At 43.8% G+C, this 17,855-nt stretch overlaps 1 protein-coding gene across 1 annotated transcript; it reads right to left on the bottom strand.

Moving 5' to 3' along the window:
- Positions 1-1,210: 1,210 nt before the first annotated feature.
- abcc4 (ATP binding cassette subfamily C member 4 (PEL blood group)) lies at positions 1,211-17,269 on the bottom strand. The gene is made up of 31 exons (XM_031852090.1): positions 17,034-17,269; positions 16,467-16,577; positions 15,228-15,348; positions 14,852-15,076; positions 14,570-14,659; positions 13,903-14,066; positions 13,478-13,603; positions 10,956-11,205; positions 10,520-10,624; positions 10,106-10,195; positions 9,807-9,998; positions 8,043-8,137; positions 7,238-7,324; positions 6,713-6,809; positions 6,267-6,452; positions 5,978-6,115; positions 5,817-5,854; positions 5,627-5,733; positions 5,394-5,540; positions 5,058-5,137; positions 4,575-4,725; positions 4,363-4,482; positions 4,162-4,272; positions 3,973-4,073; positions 3,542-3,733; positions 3,299-3,454; positions 2,855-2,944; positions 2,601-2,773; positions 2,393-2,498; positions 1,987-2,121; positions 1,211-1,902 (listed from the first exon to the last, which is right to left on the bottom strand). Exons 1-31 carry the CDS (start codon positions 17,102-17,104, stop codon positions 1,816-1,818), a joined length of 3,942 nt encoding a protein of 1,313 aa, XP_031707950.1. The 5' UTR covers positions 17,105-17,269; the 3' UTR covers positions 1,211-1,815.
- Between the last annotated feature and the right edge of the window lie 586 nt (positions 17,270-17,855).

Below are 17,855 nucleotides of genomic sequence, written 5' to 3'. Positions count from 1 at the left end.
CATGAAGCCACTGATGTGATTTAAAGTTGGTTTGCTGCCATCTTGTAGCCTCATTGGATATTACATCTATAATTCATACTTGGCACTGTACTCTGAATATTGACGACACATATTTCTCCACTGTGTCTGTTCTTAAATGCCTCAAACACAAACTGTGACAGTGTTTGTTTAGTGTGATCTCAGTGTTAGAGTGAACGGCTTCAGACTGTCCAACCTGCAGGGAACTCATTTATGCCCACAGTCTTAAAATGTTGTTTAAAATTAACAAGATGTACTATTGTACGTCCCAACGCATAAAAAAAGACCCCGATCATTATAGTTTAGGATACAATTTGTAGGATTGAAAATAAAAAAGATGAGAAAAACACAAATACTATAATACTGACTTTTTATGAGGTGCAGTGGATTTTGAAGTCCAATGTGGAGGAGCCAAAAGGTCTAAGAAACTGTGTGAATGTGTTGAAGGTCAAATAGCTCAAAGTGATATAACATGGGTTAAAAGTCCTGAGGTTGTGTGTTCTATGTGGTTCAGTTAATTTTAAATCCCAGCACAAGAAGCTATATATAAATAAAGAGTATACCCAAACTATAAAGCAAAACTGTATTAATTCAAATCGTTTATTTTCTTTCTTAAATTTCAGCTGGTCGTCGTCGTCAATTTTTCCATAACCCCCTGGTTACATTTCTCCAAGACTTCGGTGGGGACAATGCTCCCACCACCACCTCCCCGGCAGAGCACTAGACACTGCGGTAACGTGCGGGATTCAAACCCACTTAGTACATGGAAGTAGGATGATTAGTCCAAGGATACCACTACTACGCCACCAGTACCTTTCGCATTTGGAACTCTTCTCGGAACATATTTGACTTGTGAGATGCAGTGGAATATTAACATGCAAAGCCAAACAGTAGACTATCCTTTCTGATCAGAGTGACGGAAGACCTGAGGTGTGTGTGTTTTTATTTGATTATTATGAGGTTGATGTCAAACCCACAAAGATCATCCTTCGACATGCTATACTATGACTTTTTTGAAAAAAATCATAAAACGGTCATAGCATGTATAAAACTTTATTTTTTGGGGCATTTGTGCCTTAAGGTTCTGGACAGAGTTAGACCTGCTGCAAAACAAAGAGGGTGCAGCAGATGTGATGTCAATTGTAATGCAAACTGTCACAATATGGTTCTGTACATCATTGACTCATACAGGTTTAATTTTATCAGAGTATTTTATTCAAGTTAAGACAGTTGCTGACATTATGATTTGTACATGTTTATACAGCATTTTACATGATAAATTGACAGTTGAAACAACAACTAAGTGTTGAATAATTTGAACAGAAATGAACAGTTGTAGCAGCTGTGTTCTGATTGTCACCTGACCTGTAAACTTTCAATCAGCATAGTGAACAGTATAAAAACGAAGTGTAAAGCTTGAACAAGACATCAACGTAAAAAAAGACTTATTTTCTTACATTTAGTGATCAATAGGTGCTACTATTGGTTAAATTAACATGTACAAAGTGCTTCCAACAGGAAATAAGGCACTTACAGTTCTGTAAGGAGTATGCGGCCATTTAAAAGTAATTCTCCAAGGCAATTTGTTAACATGAGATAAATATGAAGCATACAAAATAAATAGTGATCTATTTCAACAGTGAGTTCCAAGCTTGCTCTGCTTGTAGGAAACAGCATATATTTGGCTCCAAGGCCACAGTGAGGCCTCTTCAGACGCCACCTGGTGGAGGGAGGGAGGAGCGCAGTATGGGTCCAGGCACATTTTAAGTCTTCTGGCAAAGCAGAGACTCCCCGAGCTCAGAGAGCGGTCTCAAACATAACTTCACCGTCTGCCGTTTCTGAATGTCCGTTTGGTATGTTAGAACGGCTCCTGCTGTCGTACGCCTGAAAAGACATCGTTTACAGAGTAAGATTGGCTTAAGATAGAAGTGCGTCACATTTTAAAACGTGTACAAAGAGGTTTCTCACCTGTTTAGCTACCGCTAGCAGAGCTGCTGCCTCCTGCTTGCCAGTCTGCTGCACCATTTTGTAGAAGATCCCATCTGGATCTTGCAGCAGGGTGTAAGGCTCATCATAGGCATGAATTCTCCCTGCATCTAGAACCTGGAAACAAAATCACATTTGTTGTATCTTCAGTTAAAAGCATCCCAGCGCCTACTTTTTGTCCATCAAGTGAAACAACTTAAGTTGGATTTACAAAATATGCCATTTTGTTTCAGGTCTGTGATTGGCATCACTGAAAGCACCCAACATCAAGGCAAGTTAGAGCTGCTGCTATTTACACACTTGCACCACATGTGTGTTTCAGGGTCATATGAGATGTCTGAGCCAGTATTGAAAGGCATTGCTATATTAACAGGGTACTCTGACTCACCAGTATCCTGTCGCTGTCTACGATGGTGTTGAGGCGATGAGCGATCGTGAGCACGGTGCATTCGCTGAACTTGTCCCGTATGGTTTTCTGGATCAGCTCATCTGTCCTGCAGAGAGTACAATGAATGAAGACGAATTAAAGGAGTCTGTCCCCCACTGAACACTGGCATATAGCAGGTATATCATGAGGCGAGCCGTCTGGGCAGTACCTGGGGTCCACGTTGGCCGTGGCCTCGTCGATCACCAGGACGCGGTTCTTCCTCAGGACGGCTCTGGCCAGACACACCAGCTGCCTCTGGCCCACGCTGAAGTTGGAGCCCGACTCGGCCAGAACCGTCTCCAACTTCCCCGGCAGCTCCTCCACCACAGACTTCAGCTGCACCTGGGGGGAACACGGAGTGAGTGTCTGTCTGACGCAATGAGAGCTAGAAACTCAACTCTTGTGAGCCGAGTGGATGCTTACCTCCTCCAGAGCCTTCCACAGGTCTTCATCACTGTGCTGGTTGAAAGGGTCCAAGTTCTTCCTCATGGAGCCCGTAAACAGCACCGGGTCCTGGGGAACAGAGTTAAACTCTTGGTTATTATTATATCACACTGGCCCTTTAAGAGACTTTATTCTAAAAAGGATTTAGAAATGTTGAAGGGTGATCAGGGATCTCTACAAGTTTTCTTTTGTGCTGATCTATGATCCGTTGCACCAATTATATACATACATACTTAGCTATTGTTATTGCTGTTTTTACCACATAAAGAACCGTTAAAAGCAGTATACAAAATAAATAAATTATTACTATAAAAAGGGACAGGCGGTACTACGAGCACACACTATCCAGGACTTGTTAAGTGGGAATCTCCGTTCTTATTTCTATGGCTTCAACACAATAGGAGGAGGTCAGCGGATGTTTACCTGAGGAATGATGGACATCTTCTGGCGCAGGTCGTGGAGGCCGATCTCAGAGGTCAGAACACCGTCGATGTAGATCTTCCCCTGAGGCTCCGCCAGGCGGAACAGAGCTGAGACCAGAGAGCTTTTCCCAGCACCTGTTCTACCCACGATGCCCACCTGACACACAGGAAGGAAGAGTCTGGTTTAGCAGAACAGCTTGGCTTCAACATGGTGTCCTCTGGAGACAAACAAAAGATGTCCAACCTTCTCTTTGGGCCGGAATATTGCCGTCATGTTATGCAGAACCATCGGTCCATCACTGCTGTAGGAGAAGCTGACCCGGTCAAACTTCACCAGGCCTTTCTTGGGCCAATCGGGAGGAGGGCGCTTCTGGGTTTCCCAGGGTGCTTCACTCTCCAGTTCAGTGTACTCCACCACTCTCTCCACTGACGTCATCTGGAGAGCGGCCACATTCATTTCATTGTGTATTTCTGTTATGTGTGGTTCATCTTTATAATTATTTATTTGTTAGTTACACAAAACAGACATTAAATGTGATTAATAACTTTACAAATTACATGTTTGGACACTTTATGCACATTAGTGAAAGGCCAACTCACCTGAATGAATTACACACATCCTTCAGCTAAAGATACAAGTTGTAAATAAAGTCAAAGACAGAAGGAGTATCTTACCATGTTCTCCACCTCTGTACTCTGCCTGACACCCCACTGGAACATTCCCATCAGTGTGACAGAGTAGGTCAAAACCAGACCCACGGAGCCGGCGTCCAGCTCTAACAGAACCAGGTTTTATTTCACTGCCGTCCACCACAAAGTCAGAAATGTTCAGTGTTGAATGTTTAGATTTAAAGTCTTCCTTACGGTCTCTGAGCAGCAGGCAGCCAAAGGTGCTGACGGTAACAAAGATGGAGCACATGCCGTCAAGACGGACGGCGAACCAGCGAGAGGTGACCAGGAACAGGAACCAGGCCTCTGTTCAAGAAAAGGAAACGCGTCATCAACACAGGACGAACTCAAACGCTTCATATTTAAAAACAGTAAATCTAAAGTACTGAGGAGAACCTGAGTGCAGGTCCTGATGTGCGTCAAAGACTTTCTGGAACCTCTCCTCTGCTCCAAAGGCTCGGATGGTCCACAGGCCCTGAAGAGACGACGACAGGTGGGAGAACACTGGACTCCGAGCTGCAGGGAAGATCAAGCTGCAATCAACAAAAAGCCCCTACAACTCACTAACATACAGCGCACACATTATGAGGTCTGTGTGGGACACTTACTGGTGGACTCGAGGCGTTTGACGTTTCTGGAGGTCTGCAGGAAGTATCGACGCAGGTAGATGAAGACGAGGAGGAGGGGGAGAACTGGGATGAGGATCCAGGGGATCACGGACACTGCCACACAGATCACCCCGATAATCTGCAGGAACACCTGCGCAGAGAGAAAAACTGGTTACTAATGCTGGTTTCAGACATGACCGGACATGTATGGAAAGAGCCACAATGGGAGAGAACAGCTGCAAGTTTAAAAAGCATGTCAAAGAAATGTCTCGCAGGTTATTTTAAGGATTGGGGAACTGTTAGTTGATTGTCGGGCTGCAGCCATGAATCAAGCAGTGTCACAGGATGACACACTATTCAAATATGTCTGAGTGGCAGCAGCCGTCTCATTTTAAATAACTTTCATACAATGATCTTGAACCCAACCATGCGCTGCTGTACTGAATAACCAAGAGGCTCTTCTGCTGTCAAGTTCCTCCTCACCTGAATGAAGTCCACAAACGTCCACGGCAGGTTAGAATCCAGCTGGCCGATGTCCTTTGAGAAGCGGTTCAAGACTCTTCCTGAGGTGAGAGAATATATAGAATATCATACTATGGAACGATAACGTTTAGTGGATAATCTTCTGATGTCTTTCATGATTTATCCGTCCACAGCAGTACATTCCTTTTCCTTGTTTCTCTACTACACACTGAACTCAAAGATGACCGGGGAAAATACAAAGTGTAAAATAGTGTTAGAGGAATAACTTGAGTCAATATGCCCAGAACACTACCAATATCAGCTTATATATTAGCTATCTGTAATGTTTGAACTCACCAATGGGGTTGACGTCAAAGAAGCGCACCGGTGTCGCGAGTATTGACGTGAACATGCGGTTGTGCAGAGACTGTGCGCTCTTCACCAGCACGTGGAACAGGAGCATATTCCTGAGGAAGCCGAAAATGATGACGGCAACAGTCAAACCTGTAGAGACAAACAGCAGAATGCTCTCCTTTACACCTCTGAGATAGCACACAGTACACACAGTACAACACATGCTGTCACATTACCTCCATAAACACCCAGGTAGAAGGTGGTGTTCAGCTCTGCGGTGGCATTCAGTCCATTTTGGATGACGGTGCTGTTGTTATCGTTCAGCTTCTCTTGCTCCTCAGCCCTGATCAGTCAAGATGTTCCCAAGTTACATAAAAACAATGAAAGCAACGCTGATGATTAATGTTCAGTGGTTTTCAAACTTACCAGTAAGCCAGCCACCAGTCCTGCATGATGTACGATACCTAGAGGATAAACAAACAGGCTATAGTTCAATGTTTCTCTGAATCTCAATGCAGAGAGGACAGCTAACTCTATTACGTCCTCACTGAACTGTAGAACAAGAAATAACAGTGAAATGAACTGACCTGAGCCAGAAGGTTCACCAGTATGACGATGAGCAGAACCACGACGCTGGCTCCAGCTTTCAGGTATTTGACGTACAGACTCACTCTAATGTTTCCCTCAGCGCTACTCTCCTCTGCTACCGTCTGCACCGTCTCTGCCTGTGTGGACAGCAGCGGATTAACTCTTGATCACACAGCATGATTACAAACCGCAGGACCAACTGACACTCTTAATGAATTGTATTCTTCCCTAACCATTCAGTAAAGGTCATTGGGGTGTGTGGGTCACATGAAAAGATGAAGAACAAACCGGTAGCTGGTCTCCGTCTTTGACCGACTGGATGGAGGAGGTCTGCGAGTTCTGAGACAGAGTTCTGGTCCTGATCAGGAGGTCTTGAGGAGGCGGCTGCTCCTCCTCCTCCTCCTTCAGCAGGGAGGTGAAGTCCAGTCCGGACTGCTGCAGCTCCGTATACGTCCCCTTTGCCACCATGTGACCCTGATACGCACACACACACACACACACAGTTAGGATACTCCGCACCTGTGTGTCTGTTTACATCACCACTGCCAACACAAACACACACTTTGTACCAGGAAGTCTTCCCAAGACTCGAGTTAAAACAGGACAAGCAGCCAGGACATGTTCCTGTAATGAGGCCCCGGGTCTGTAGAATGCATTGAATGTCCCCAGTGAGGCATAAGGGTTACATCTCCGAGTACATGGGGACTATTTTACTTTACTGTATGAATACCAACCTCCTTGAGTACCACAATCTGGTCGGCTGACTTCAGGTACTGCAGCTGGTGGGTGACCAGGATCCGAAGCTTGTTCCTCAGGAGGCCACAGATGCACCTGATTCATGGACATGGAGCAGAGAACGGCTCAGGATTCAGCACTAACCTGTAATACTGTGCGTCTAATGATTAGATGGAGAAACTAATCCCAAGTCGATGTACTGTAGCTGTAGTGGGACTGTGGTATGCAAGCGGGAGAGTCCAACAGGAAGAGTGGGGCCGACTTCAATTGTCTTTCTGGCTTCAGTATTTATTGAATAATGCAAGTTTTTACAGGAACTTTCTCCCGCTGAGATCCAACGCTGACGGCTTCCCGTTCCAGCTTTGAAGCTCTCCTCCGGAGGGTGTGGACCACAGCGCTCCAGTATATTCCTGTTCGGTAGATCAGATAAAGCCCCTGTGCTGCGGTGCAACAGCGTGTCGAACCTTCTCCTGCTGCTCTGGTACGGGAACATGAGACTGATGGACCTCTTAACAATCACTCACTTTTCAAAGAGGTGTCTGCCGACCTCGGCGTCCACGGCGCTCAGAGGGTCGTCCAAGAGGTAGATGTCTGCGTCCTGGTACACCGCCCTGAAGACACACACTGGTGTTACCGACAGCAGGAAGAACCACACCAGCTTTTATGCTGGCGTCCTCTCATACGTTTCGATATTTCTGAATATAAATAACACAAATATCTGTACTTATTATCTTTATCAACTTTAAAAAGGCATATAAATATATTAATTTAAATGTTTTTACAATGTCTTTATTCTGTTTAGTTAGTATTTGATGTACTTTGTACTATCTTTTGATCATATTCCATCTTCATTTATGTAAAGCACACTGAATGTCCTGTGTATTAAATGTGCTATAGAAATAGATCAAAATCAGGATGATTGACAAAGAGGAACGCTTGAAATAATAGCCTGGCGCCGACGTTACCCACAATGCAACTCGGGTGCGTTGAACCACACTTTGATGTGTAGAATTGGCGTTTGCCGTTGGATGACTCGCTGAGATTCCGTCTGTATCATTTACTGTTTCTGTGTGTTGATGGATCATTTCATAAAGCAAGTAAGCTGCTCTGAACCGCTGTCGTCATGATGATGTTGAATAAAAGTGCTCAAAAACATATGATCTCAACTTTAATCTTGTTGTACATTATGTCACACAGTCTTTGCTTATATATTCTGCTTAGTGGCAATATTTTGTACTAATAAAAATATATACAAGTCGTCATGCCTTTTTCTAATCCTCACAGAGTAAAAGCCTTCAGGTTATTGTCAGTGTTGGACTGTCCTCTTACCTCGCCAGGTTGACTCGAGCCTTCTGTCCCCCGCTGAGTGTGGCTCCTCGGTCCCCGATCAGAGTCAGGTCTCCGTCTGGGAGCAGCTCCAGGTCCTACACCAGCAGAACAGGGATCACAATGAACTTGTGTGGTCAATGTGCTGGATTGTGGCCATATTGAGTATTGAGCGTGAGGTAGATTATATGATGTGTTCAAATGAAATCTTGTAAATGTAGTTCTTTGGTATAGATAACGTCAGACTTTTAGAATGTTTCTAGATATTTCTAGCTCTGTGTAAGGGTTGAATGAACCCTCAAAGTGTCCTGTATAAGTGGGCTGAGCCTGATGAAGTCACGCAGCAAAGATAACCGTGTGCATAACACAGGCGTTGACAATTCACATTTGCATTTGTATCTTATCAAGCATGTGTAAATAGGTTTGTAATGTGGGATAACACACACATCACAGTACACTGGTGCACACAAAAGGCTCCCGAGTTGTTTTATATCTTTGGGTTTTGAACTGGTCCTGAAATAATTTACCACATCAGAAAATGTTTATTTTGTTGACGGATATTTTTCCCAATTTGACATTTCATAGACAACACCATTAAACCTTTACTTCTACAATTAATCGAACAATCGGCAGATAATGGAAAAGCATTAGTTTACGTTTTAAACTAAAGTAAAAGCTTAGTTTAATAACAGTAAACATGTCACAGCACTGCCTGTGTCATGCAAATACACACACAAAAATCGGGCTTATTCAGGGCCAAGAAAGCCGGTTTCTACAGGTCAAATCTAGCTTTTCTCTCACCCTCATGTAATCCCCCCGGGTAGTTAAAAAAACAGCTTCAAATTACACATATACACAAGCGGACAATAACAGGATAACACCCAGTGAGTCAGCATATTGCTGTTCTTACTTTAACACCGCCGGGCTCGTTACGTACCGCGTATAACAAGATGGACTTGGTTTATGCTTCTAGATAAGCTTCAATTAGAGGGAGTGTGTGTGTGTGTGTACTAGTTCAGCTATCTTTGTGAGGACTAATAGATTAAGGACACTTTGGCTGGTCCTCACTTTTGGACAGAGTTGGTTTTAAGGTTCAGGTTAATAGTAGGTTTAGGTTAGAGTAAGGAGCTAGGGAATACATTATGGTCAAGGAGTGCCCTCACAAAGACAGAAGTCCAAGGTTGTGTGTGTGTGTGTGTGTGTGTGCCAGACATGAAAGGTACAATCGAAGACAATGATGAGTGTGTTTGCTCTGTGTCAGAGGTGAGCTTAGATTCAGATATAAGTGGACAGAATCACAGGAGTCCCAAGTGATTCATTAACTGGTTACCTTTCCTCTCGCTAGGTTACACAGACCGAATCATAGGTCGACCTCTGGTGCTATGAACGCTTGGGAAATCTAACCAGCTGGGACACCGTGCTAACGCGAAGCCTCGATGCAACATGAGGACATTTGTAACCATCCTCAGCAGTCTTCAGCTGGGCCTCTGCTGCGGGATGCCTTTGTGTATAACACTGTCGCTAAATACAGTTTGCCTCCAGGCCGATATCGGTCATAGCCTCGGCTTATGTCGCTTAATATCCATGTATCACCACAAAGGCCCTGATCTAAATCTTACAAATATCTTTAGAACATAAGCAAGATACTTTTAATGGCTGGAATGAATGAATTTAGCATGTAATGAGTCAGTCCGTTATCTCATTTGAACAAGTACTTTGTGTCCTGCAGATTCGTGTAATGGAGGTATTCATCAAATGAAGGCTCACCCTCTTTAGAGCGCAGGCTCGGATGACTCTCTCGTACTTCTGGTGGTTGAGCTCTTTCCCAAACAGGATGTTACTGCGGATGGTTCCGGGGAACACCCAGGGCTGCTGGGCGGCGTACGTCAGCTGACCTTTCACCTCCAGGACCCCCTTTTCTTTGGGCAGCTCTCCGAGGATGGTGCTCAGCAGCGACGACTGGATGAATACGAGAAAAGGCAAGACGTGGAAAGTGCACACGAACTACCCGAGCTTCTTATTCGAGTTTTCTAAATCTGAAACGATGACGCGAGTAGATATCTGACCTTTCCAGCTCCCACTGGTCCAATCACGGCCAACAACTGGTTGCCCTTCAGACTGATGGAGAGGTTCTGCAGAGATGGAGCGTCCAGACTCTGCAGGGGTTCAAAACACATTCAAACATTAAAGCATAAATCAGGTTTCTACACAACATTACAAACATATACAAACTATACCGTTTCTGCTTGTCTCGTTGGGCCGGGGTAAAAAATGTTCAAACCATTTTGTTAACCCTCTGAACCCAAAACCCACCGGCAGGATTGAAAAGCACGTTTTCTTAACATGATCGCAAAATCTGCACCATTTTTCACAGCCAGAAGCTGTAAAAAAAACATCATTAATGGGCGGATTTTCCTTTTTCTCACGGTCCTTGAACACATCATGTGTGACGAATGCTTCCGTCAGAAACAGTATCTGACCTTGTCCCAGTAGCAGACCAGGTCCCGGATCTCCACTGAGGCGTCCTTCTCATCATGTGGCAGTTCAGCTTTGCATTTTACGATCTCATCCAGAATCAGGAACTCCTTGACCACAAAAACAAATAAATTAAAGTTAAAAACACAGAAGGGGTCGGGTAAATCATTAGGTAATGTTAAGTACAAGTTTAGCTGGTTTACAAGTACATGTCACGTTAACTCTATAAAAAACAAGATTGTGGCTTTACAGAGCTGGACCTTCAGATTAGAGCCATGTGACATCAGCAGATAAGAGGTCAGCAGCCTGAACTGAGATATCACAAAGAGCTGCAGCGTTTTCTTGGCTTTCCTATAGACACGGCAAGACCTTGAACACCACGCTAACTGAAACCCATTGTTCTAAAATCCCAAAACTAAATCAAACCGTATCAAATCGCACCTGAATCCTGCGGATGCTGACTCGGGTCTCGTACAGCTTCTCGATGGCACTCGGGAAGAAGAGCGTGACGGTGAGCCGCACGGCGGTGTACAGCGACACCGTCACAAACACGCGGCTGGCAGTGATGGTGTTGCCCAGGAGGACGTAGAGGGTGAAGGTGATGAAGACGATGATCTTGCTGGCGCAGAAGAAGGAGGCCATGTTGAGGCCTCGCAGGTACGAGCTCTTCATGATCTTGGAGATCTCCTTCCTGAGAGGGCACAGAAAGTTCCAACAACCACTTATAGGGAGCGTCGGGAACAGCATGCCACTAGTGCACAACCTGAATCATAGGCAGCGTTGTCAAACAGAATCACTAACAATACATGTTCATTCATGTTTAACACAGCTTGTAGTGGCTCAATCCAATGAGAACAGGACCAGTACTCAGGGTTTCTACCACTGTGTAATAAGCCTGCAGGCTCACTGGGACTGAAAACACCTGTTGCTTGTTGCTATTAACAACATTTACTGCAACTAATGGCATTAAGAGCGGGCGGCAAGACCACAAACCATCACACATTTAGCAAAATAAGATAAACTAGAAAATGCATTTCCTGCTGAAAATGCATTGGAATGCTGAAAGCTGAAATTAATTGTAAAAAAATTGCTGAAAATGAAGAAATGGGAGACTACCCGTCTGAAAGATGTTGAAGCCTGAAAGCATTTAAACTGCACTGCTGAAAACCCTTCTTGTTGAAATGTCTAACTATGGTGTCTGTAGCTGAAAGTATGAGGAAGAAGAAGGCTTTGAAAGTTGAAGAAGTTTAACAGGATTTGAAGATTTTCTCCATAGAGATCCCATTAAAAAGAAAATTGCAAATAGCTTAATATTGCAAAGAATTTAAAGATTACAAATATGAAAAGTCATTTCACCCCTCTCCTGAAAGAGCTGAACATCTTTATATTCAAATGGTTTCTGTGGCTTAAAAAATGTCAGCAGTAGTGATATTTGTAGTAGTAGTAGAAGTTGTAGTTGTAGTAGAAGTATTATTAGTAGTAGAAGTATTAGTAATTAGAAGAAGTAGTAGAAGAAGTAGTATCAGTAGTCATAGTAATAGCTGTAGTATTGGTCGTAGTATTTAATATAACAGTAGTAGTAGTAGAAGTAGTTATAGTAGTAATAGTAATGGCAGTAGAAGAAGTAGCAGTAGTAGTAGTACTAGTAGCAGTCGTACTAATAGCTGTAGTAGTATTACTACTTTTAGTAGCATGAATAGCAGTAGTAGTAGTAGCAGTTGTAGTATAAGTAATAGTGGTAGTAATAATATTGATGGTAGCAGTAATAGCATAACATTACAGTCATTTAGCAGACGCTTTTATCCAAAGCGACTTACAATTCAGAGTCTATCACATTTCTACACCGTAGGCATAGCTACGGGAGCAATTTTGGGGTTAAGTGACACATCGACATGCGACTAGCGGAGCTCGAACCGCCGACCCTCTGATTGAAAGACGGCCCTGCTATCCACTTAGCCACAATTGCCCCCAACACCTCTCAAACAAATCCTCAAAACTCCCATAACCGTAGCTCCTATTGCTCCGATATTAATAAATGAGAGGAAGGATGAGTTGAAGAACAGATCCTGTAAAAATTGTGTCTGTAGTGTAAAAAAATGTGGCTGAACTGGCGATCTAGAAATGGGGTACCGTGTTCCGTGGAAGATGTTTTTGAAGCAAAATTTAACATTGGTGTCTATGGAGCAGAAAGTTGGTTTTCCTCTCAATTACAGGCTTCTGTGCCAAATGTGTAAATTTGTGGGATTCCACAGTCATTTGTCTACGACAAGGACAAGATTAGCTACTTTTACATCCAGAAATTATGCATGAAGAGTGAAGATTGTGGACACAGTGGCAAAATACAAATGTTTTTTTCACAAGAATCTCAAGCTGCTCTTCACTCTAGCGGTGACATCACGCACTCTAAACTGCGCAATACACACCCATTATAAAGTCAGAAAAGGAGTGAAGAAATCATAAAAGTTAAAATGGGACAGTTCAAAAAGTATAAAAGATATCAAAAAGCTGAATAATGCGGCAATAGATCAGGGTTTTCTCAACATTTTAAAGTTTAAATGGTGTCTGTAGCTGAAAGTATGAGGAAGTTGAAGGATTTGAAAGTTGAAGAGGATTTGAACATTTTCTCCATAGAAACACATTCAAAAAAAAAAAAAATTGCAAAAAGCTTAATAATTCAAAAAGTTTAAAGGTTAGAAATATGAAAAGTCATAGCACACGTGTCCTTAATGAGCTGAACATTTTGATAGTTGAACGGTTTCTGTAGCTTAAAAAATGTGGAAGGAGTTAAGTAGCAAAATATGGGCGGAAGAAATATAAGAAGTTGAATAAAGAGAAACAGGATAACAATAGTTGGAATGCTTAACAGCATTCCAACAATGAAACAGATTAGTTTGGTGAGCCAGTGGCTCTTTAAACGCTTCCTTTGATCTAAAAACATCCTAAGAAGCCTGTGACGCTTTTACCTTCTGACCTCGGAGACCAGAGTGGCGAAGGGCTTCTCCCAGGCGTACATCTTGATGATCCGCATTCCAGACACCACCTCGTTCATTATGCGGATTCTGTCGTCAGTGAGGACGGCCGTCTTACTCCTGTGAAGGAAAGTAGAAAACGTGCGTTTGCTTAAAATGCTGCTGGAAAACCCAAGAGACGTTGGCAAACTTTCAAAATGAGGTTGTGTGATCGCAAACGTGCACCAATTCCTACGCAGTTTATATATATTACAAAACTGCAATGACAACAGCTACTTCCATTTAAAGCTATTAATAACTCAAATCAGGTTCGACCAATGCGACGACAGTGCCTAACCTGTCTTTTTATCTGATTTTATATATTACACAACCATTGTACATTGCAGGTCTCAGCTTGACTGTGTGTGTGTGTGTGTTACCGGAACTTGGAGAAGAGCCTTCCAAACATGGTCTGCACAGGCATCAGGAACATGAGGACCCCCATGCCCGCCAAGCACGACGGGCCGATCTCCACCCACAGCAGGCCCACGACCGCCGCTGCCTGGAGGGGCCCCACCCACAGGAAGTGCAGGAAGATAGTCACCTGTTGTGGACAACTCACTGTGAATGAGGAGAAGAAAGAAAGAAAGAAAGAAATGTGCAAGAACAGGACGGAACTACTTCAGTGATCACTCGGGTCACGTGTCTGCTTAACTCTCGCCAGTTTGTACAGGACGGGTTACTTTCAAAAGCCTAAAACCTGCATGAGAGCGTGACAGGGTTCAATAAAGAGGCCAGTGCCAAGAAACTAAATGCCCTCAAGAAAGTACAGATTTAACAGCGGCCTCTGACTCACTAATTAAAACCAAACGCAACACTCCAGCGAGACAAAGCGGGTTTGGTGCCACAAAGCCTTCAGCTGAGAGAGAAGGGTGTTTTGGAGGGAATGCGGTGCTGCCATGAGACTCTAACCACACCCATCAAACCAACTCATCTTGCAGCTATAACCGTATCCAGAACTCAGATGTTTCATAAGTGGTGACCTGCAAAATGAAAATAGCAACCCTTCTGCTTCCCCCCCCTCTAAGAGACTTAAAATTCACATACGTCATCAAACTTGTTGACGTCGTTGGAAAGGAGGTTGACGATCTGGCCCGTGGTGGTCTTTCCCATGGCTGAACTGCTGAGATGCAGAGCCTAGAGAAAAATACAGGAATCATTAGTGAGGAATCACGAACACTTGTATTTAAAATATCACAAACACTGTCCATTCTACCGGAGCTACATGCTGTACAGATCTGCAATTTGAAATGAGCAGCGTTCAATGAAGATCAGAGCTGTTATGTTCTCCTTTAAGAAGCACAAGCAAGTTGTCCCCACCTAACTGACCTTGTTGTAGATCATGTGACACATGGCCACTCGGATCTTCATGCCCGTCCTCTGGACGTGGTAGAAGTAGAGGTGGTGGAGCAAGGCCAGGCCGATGGTGCACAAAGACATGGCGGCCGCGTAGCCGAGCGTATCGTAGAGGGCCGTCAAGTTCTGCGGGTCGTAATTCTCAAAGTACAGGATCATCTTCCCCAAGATGACGGGCTGGATCACTTTGATGGCCTCCTGATAAGCATCATGACACACTAATTACAAGGATGCACGGGACAACGATATGCACATTTAAATATTTGTTTCTTTAGTTTTGGGTTGAATATTTGCATCTAAAATGATTTCAGAGATCATACGCCTCATTCCCAAAGCGTCAAACACTTACTTCAATGAGAGTAAAGAATCCCAGCACTGCATATGGTTTCCAGTAGGACTGAACGATGCACTTTGAGAGGCTCGGCGTGCGCAGCTCTTTGGTAGACTTCTGGAGCTCAAGATCCCAGTATCTGCCGTATAAAGACGCCATGTTATGTGATGTTTTCTTATTGTGTCATAAGAGCCTGTGAGGCAGCAATCGAGCATTGATGTGTTTTAACAACGGAGGTCTATGGCACAGAGGAAGAAGCTGTTTGATACACATTGTGTACACACAATAACACAACAAAGCTCTATGAACAGATTGCATCTAAATCACTGGAAAAACAGTGTTGACACAAGATTCTTTTTGAACAGTTTGACTCGCACTGTGCATGAATACAGACCAACTGGTACAGAGCAGGCAGTCCTCGAGGGCGGGATTTTACGCCCATTTGTTGACCGATAATTTCAGATTTCACTGTCAGTTAAATGGCCGACGATGAGATGTTGGATTACTACTGAACAGCCTTGCTCGAATACAGACCGTGAAACAACCAAGTAACCAAGAGCTGTGTGTCAAATTCAAAAACTGGGCCCCGTGCGGTCCATTTCTAGACTAAACAACAGACCCAAGAGGATTACTTTTACTTCAAAATTTGACACAACCAGTGCATCTTTGGCTGCCTCGCAGGGGCTTGTTTCGGGGGTGTGTGCGTTTGTGTTCAGAAGCTGGACCCAAACTGCACTGCATGTGTTGTAAAACACGAGGCTTTACGAAACAGAGTTAAGTTCACACATTGAATCATTAACCTGTTTGACAAATTGTCCGTCTGCTGAAGTTAAACATTACAATGTGAACCGTGTACGGCGGCCGCCTGACGATCCAGGAAATGTATGACTCAGGGTCGAAAACGGACGTTATTGCAACCTGCAACTGCAACCTACTGGGGATGAATGACTAATCAAATTCTAATTCCATGTCGCAATAGAGCGCAATTTTTCGAAATCGCAAACGTGCTGAAGTCTGTGTGAATCACGTGACGACTGAGCGTTTTGTCTCTTTCAACAGCTCTGGATTTGAGCTCTTCAACTGCATTTTAACCGATAATAACATAGTGATAATGTACTTCTACTCATCTTAAGTTAGTGTTTCGTTAAGATACCGGTGACGTGAATCCTGTGCAGATGCCAAGTTGCAAACAACTTGTGACAGTGTACTACGGTAATAGATTACATGCCCGGAGATGATTTTGGAGGACCTCTCTACCTCTGCAGTTCCTGTCCCAGTCTCTCCGACCTGTCCTCCGGGAGCACTTCGTACATGTCATCTTCCTCCAGCTTGCGTTTGTATCCGATGCGAAACAATGGATTGAGCCACCTGACGGAGAAACGATCGGCGGAGTCAGGGGGGAGAACATGGAGTTGGACAGAGATGAGCACAGTGTTTAAAAATTTGCACTTGCAGCCATGAATGCACACTTGTCGGATGCATTTGATTAAATGGTGTCACTTCAAGTTCTTTACATATTAAGGGTGATCCATGTGGTCAACAATACCAGCAGTTAACCTGTTTCGATAACGAGTATGATGTCAGCAGCGACCAACGTGTTTTACAGAGAGATGACACACGTGACCATTTCTTCTAAAAACCTTCAGTAACCAAAGCAGCTGACAGGAACCTACTCACTTATGGTTGTTTCCCGTTAATAATAACTTAGTCATACGTTCATGACACTGAGGACAACGAAGACCAAACATTTTGCAACACTTTTTTTAAATAGCCCGCTAACAGAAGCTAGCTGCGGTTCCCATCCGAGGCGTTCTGTCGACTTACCAGAAAACTACCGTGGACAATAGGTTCGCGGTCGCTGCCGGGTTAGTCTTGGTTTTCCTGACTTCTCCCATGGTGGGACCTGCACCCGCAGGGTGGTTTCCCTTTCAACTTCCCCCCCCTTTACAAAACGGTCGCTCCGGACTGCGTGGCGTAACTTCCCTCCGCTCTCGTCTCGCATTTCTGTCGGCTTAGGTGCGTGTTACGTGGTTCCTTTCAGCACACGAGGTAACGGTACCGGGAGTCGTACAAAAAATATAAAAAAAAAATCATAAAAATGTCGAATAGCCCCGCCCCGGAGATACTGATTGGCTGAAAGATAATGTTCGGCCCACGCGCTTGACTCTGTCTCCTCCTCTGCGTTCACGCGACTGGTTCCGACCCGTACAATTAGCTGGGTTTTCATCAAAAACTAATTTGAGTCATATTTACCTTGATTTATTTGGGGAAAATGTCAGAGAGGATGTCAGAATGGGGCTACATTTACAGTCAGATTACAACATCATAAGGAAGCCTGGTGAAGATATAGAAATAAACTATTTAATATTTAACAGCAAAACTTGAAAGTCCTGGTCCCTAAGTAGGGGAGAAAATGTGTTTATAGGGAGTTTAAAACGTACATAAAACCACTTTCAGATACATACGCTTCTATATGAATTGTTACAAAGGGGTATTCTTTATATGTTGCGTTATATTTCAAAAAGGGAACCGAGATACAAATCTGCTCAAGTTGTCTTATGGTGAAATCACCATTGACGGTAAAAAATGTAGTGTTTATAACAGTCCAAAGGTGCCCGAGTAAAGGTCCTGTGAGTGTGAGGCCTG

This window comes from Anarrhichthys ocellatus, unplaced genomic scaffold, assembly GCF_004355925.1.
Source record: "Anarrhichthys ocellatus isolate YVR2014 unplaced genomic scaffold, GSC_Weel_1.0 scaffold12, whole genome shotgun sequence".
NCBI classification, from domain to species: domain Eukaryota; kingdom Metazoa; phylum Chordata; class Actinopteri; order Perciformes; family Anarhichadidae; genus Anarrhichthys; species Anarrhichthys ocellatus.
This window is presented reverse-complemented; position numbering and strand designations above follow the sequence as displayed.

Excerpts from the sequence above, each read along its gene's own strand:
- abcc4 (XM_031852090.1), bottom strand. The coding sequence starts at position 17,104 with ATGGGAGAAGTCAGGAAAACCAAGACTAACCCGGCAGCGACCGCGAAC. Across the intron at positions 7,325-8,042 it reads GCTCGAGTCAACCTGGCGAG|GGCGGTGTACCAGGACGCAG; the intron begins GTAAGAGGACAG and ends GTGTGTCTTCAG. Across the intron at positions 4,726-5,057 it reads CGTTTGTGGACTTCATTCAG|GTGTTCCTGCAGATTATCGG; the intron begins GTGAGGAGGAAC and ends CTCTCTGCGCAG.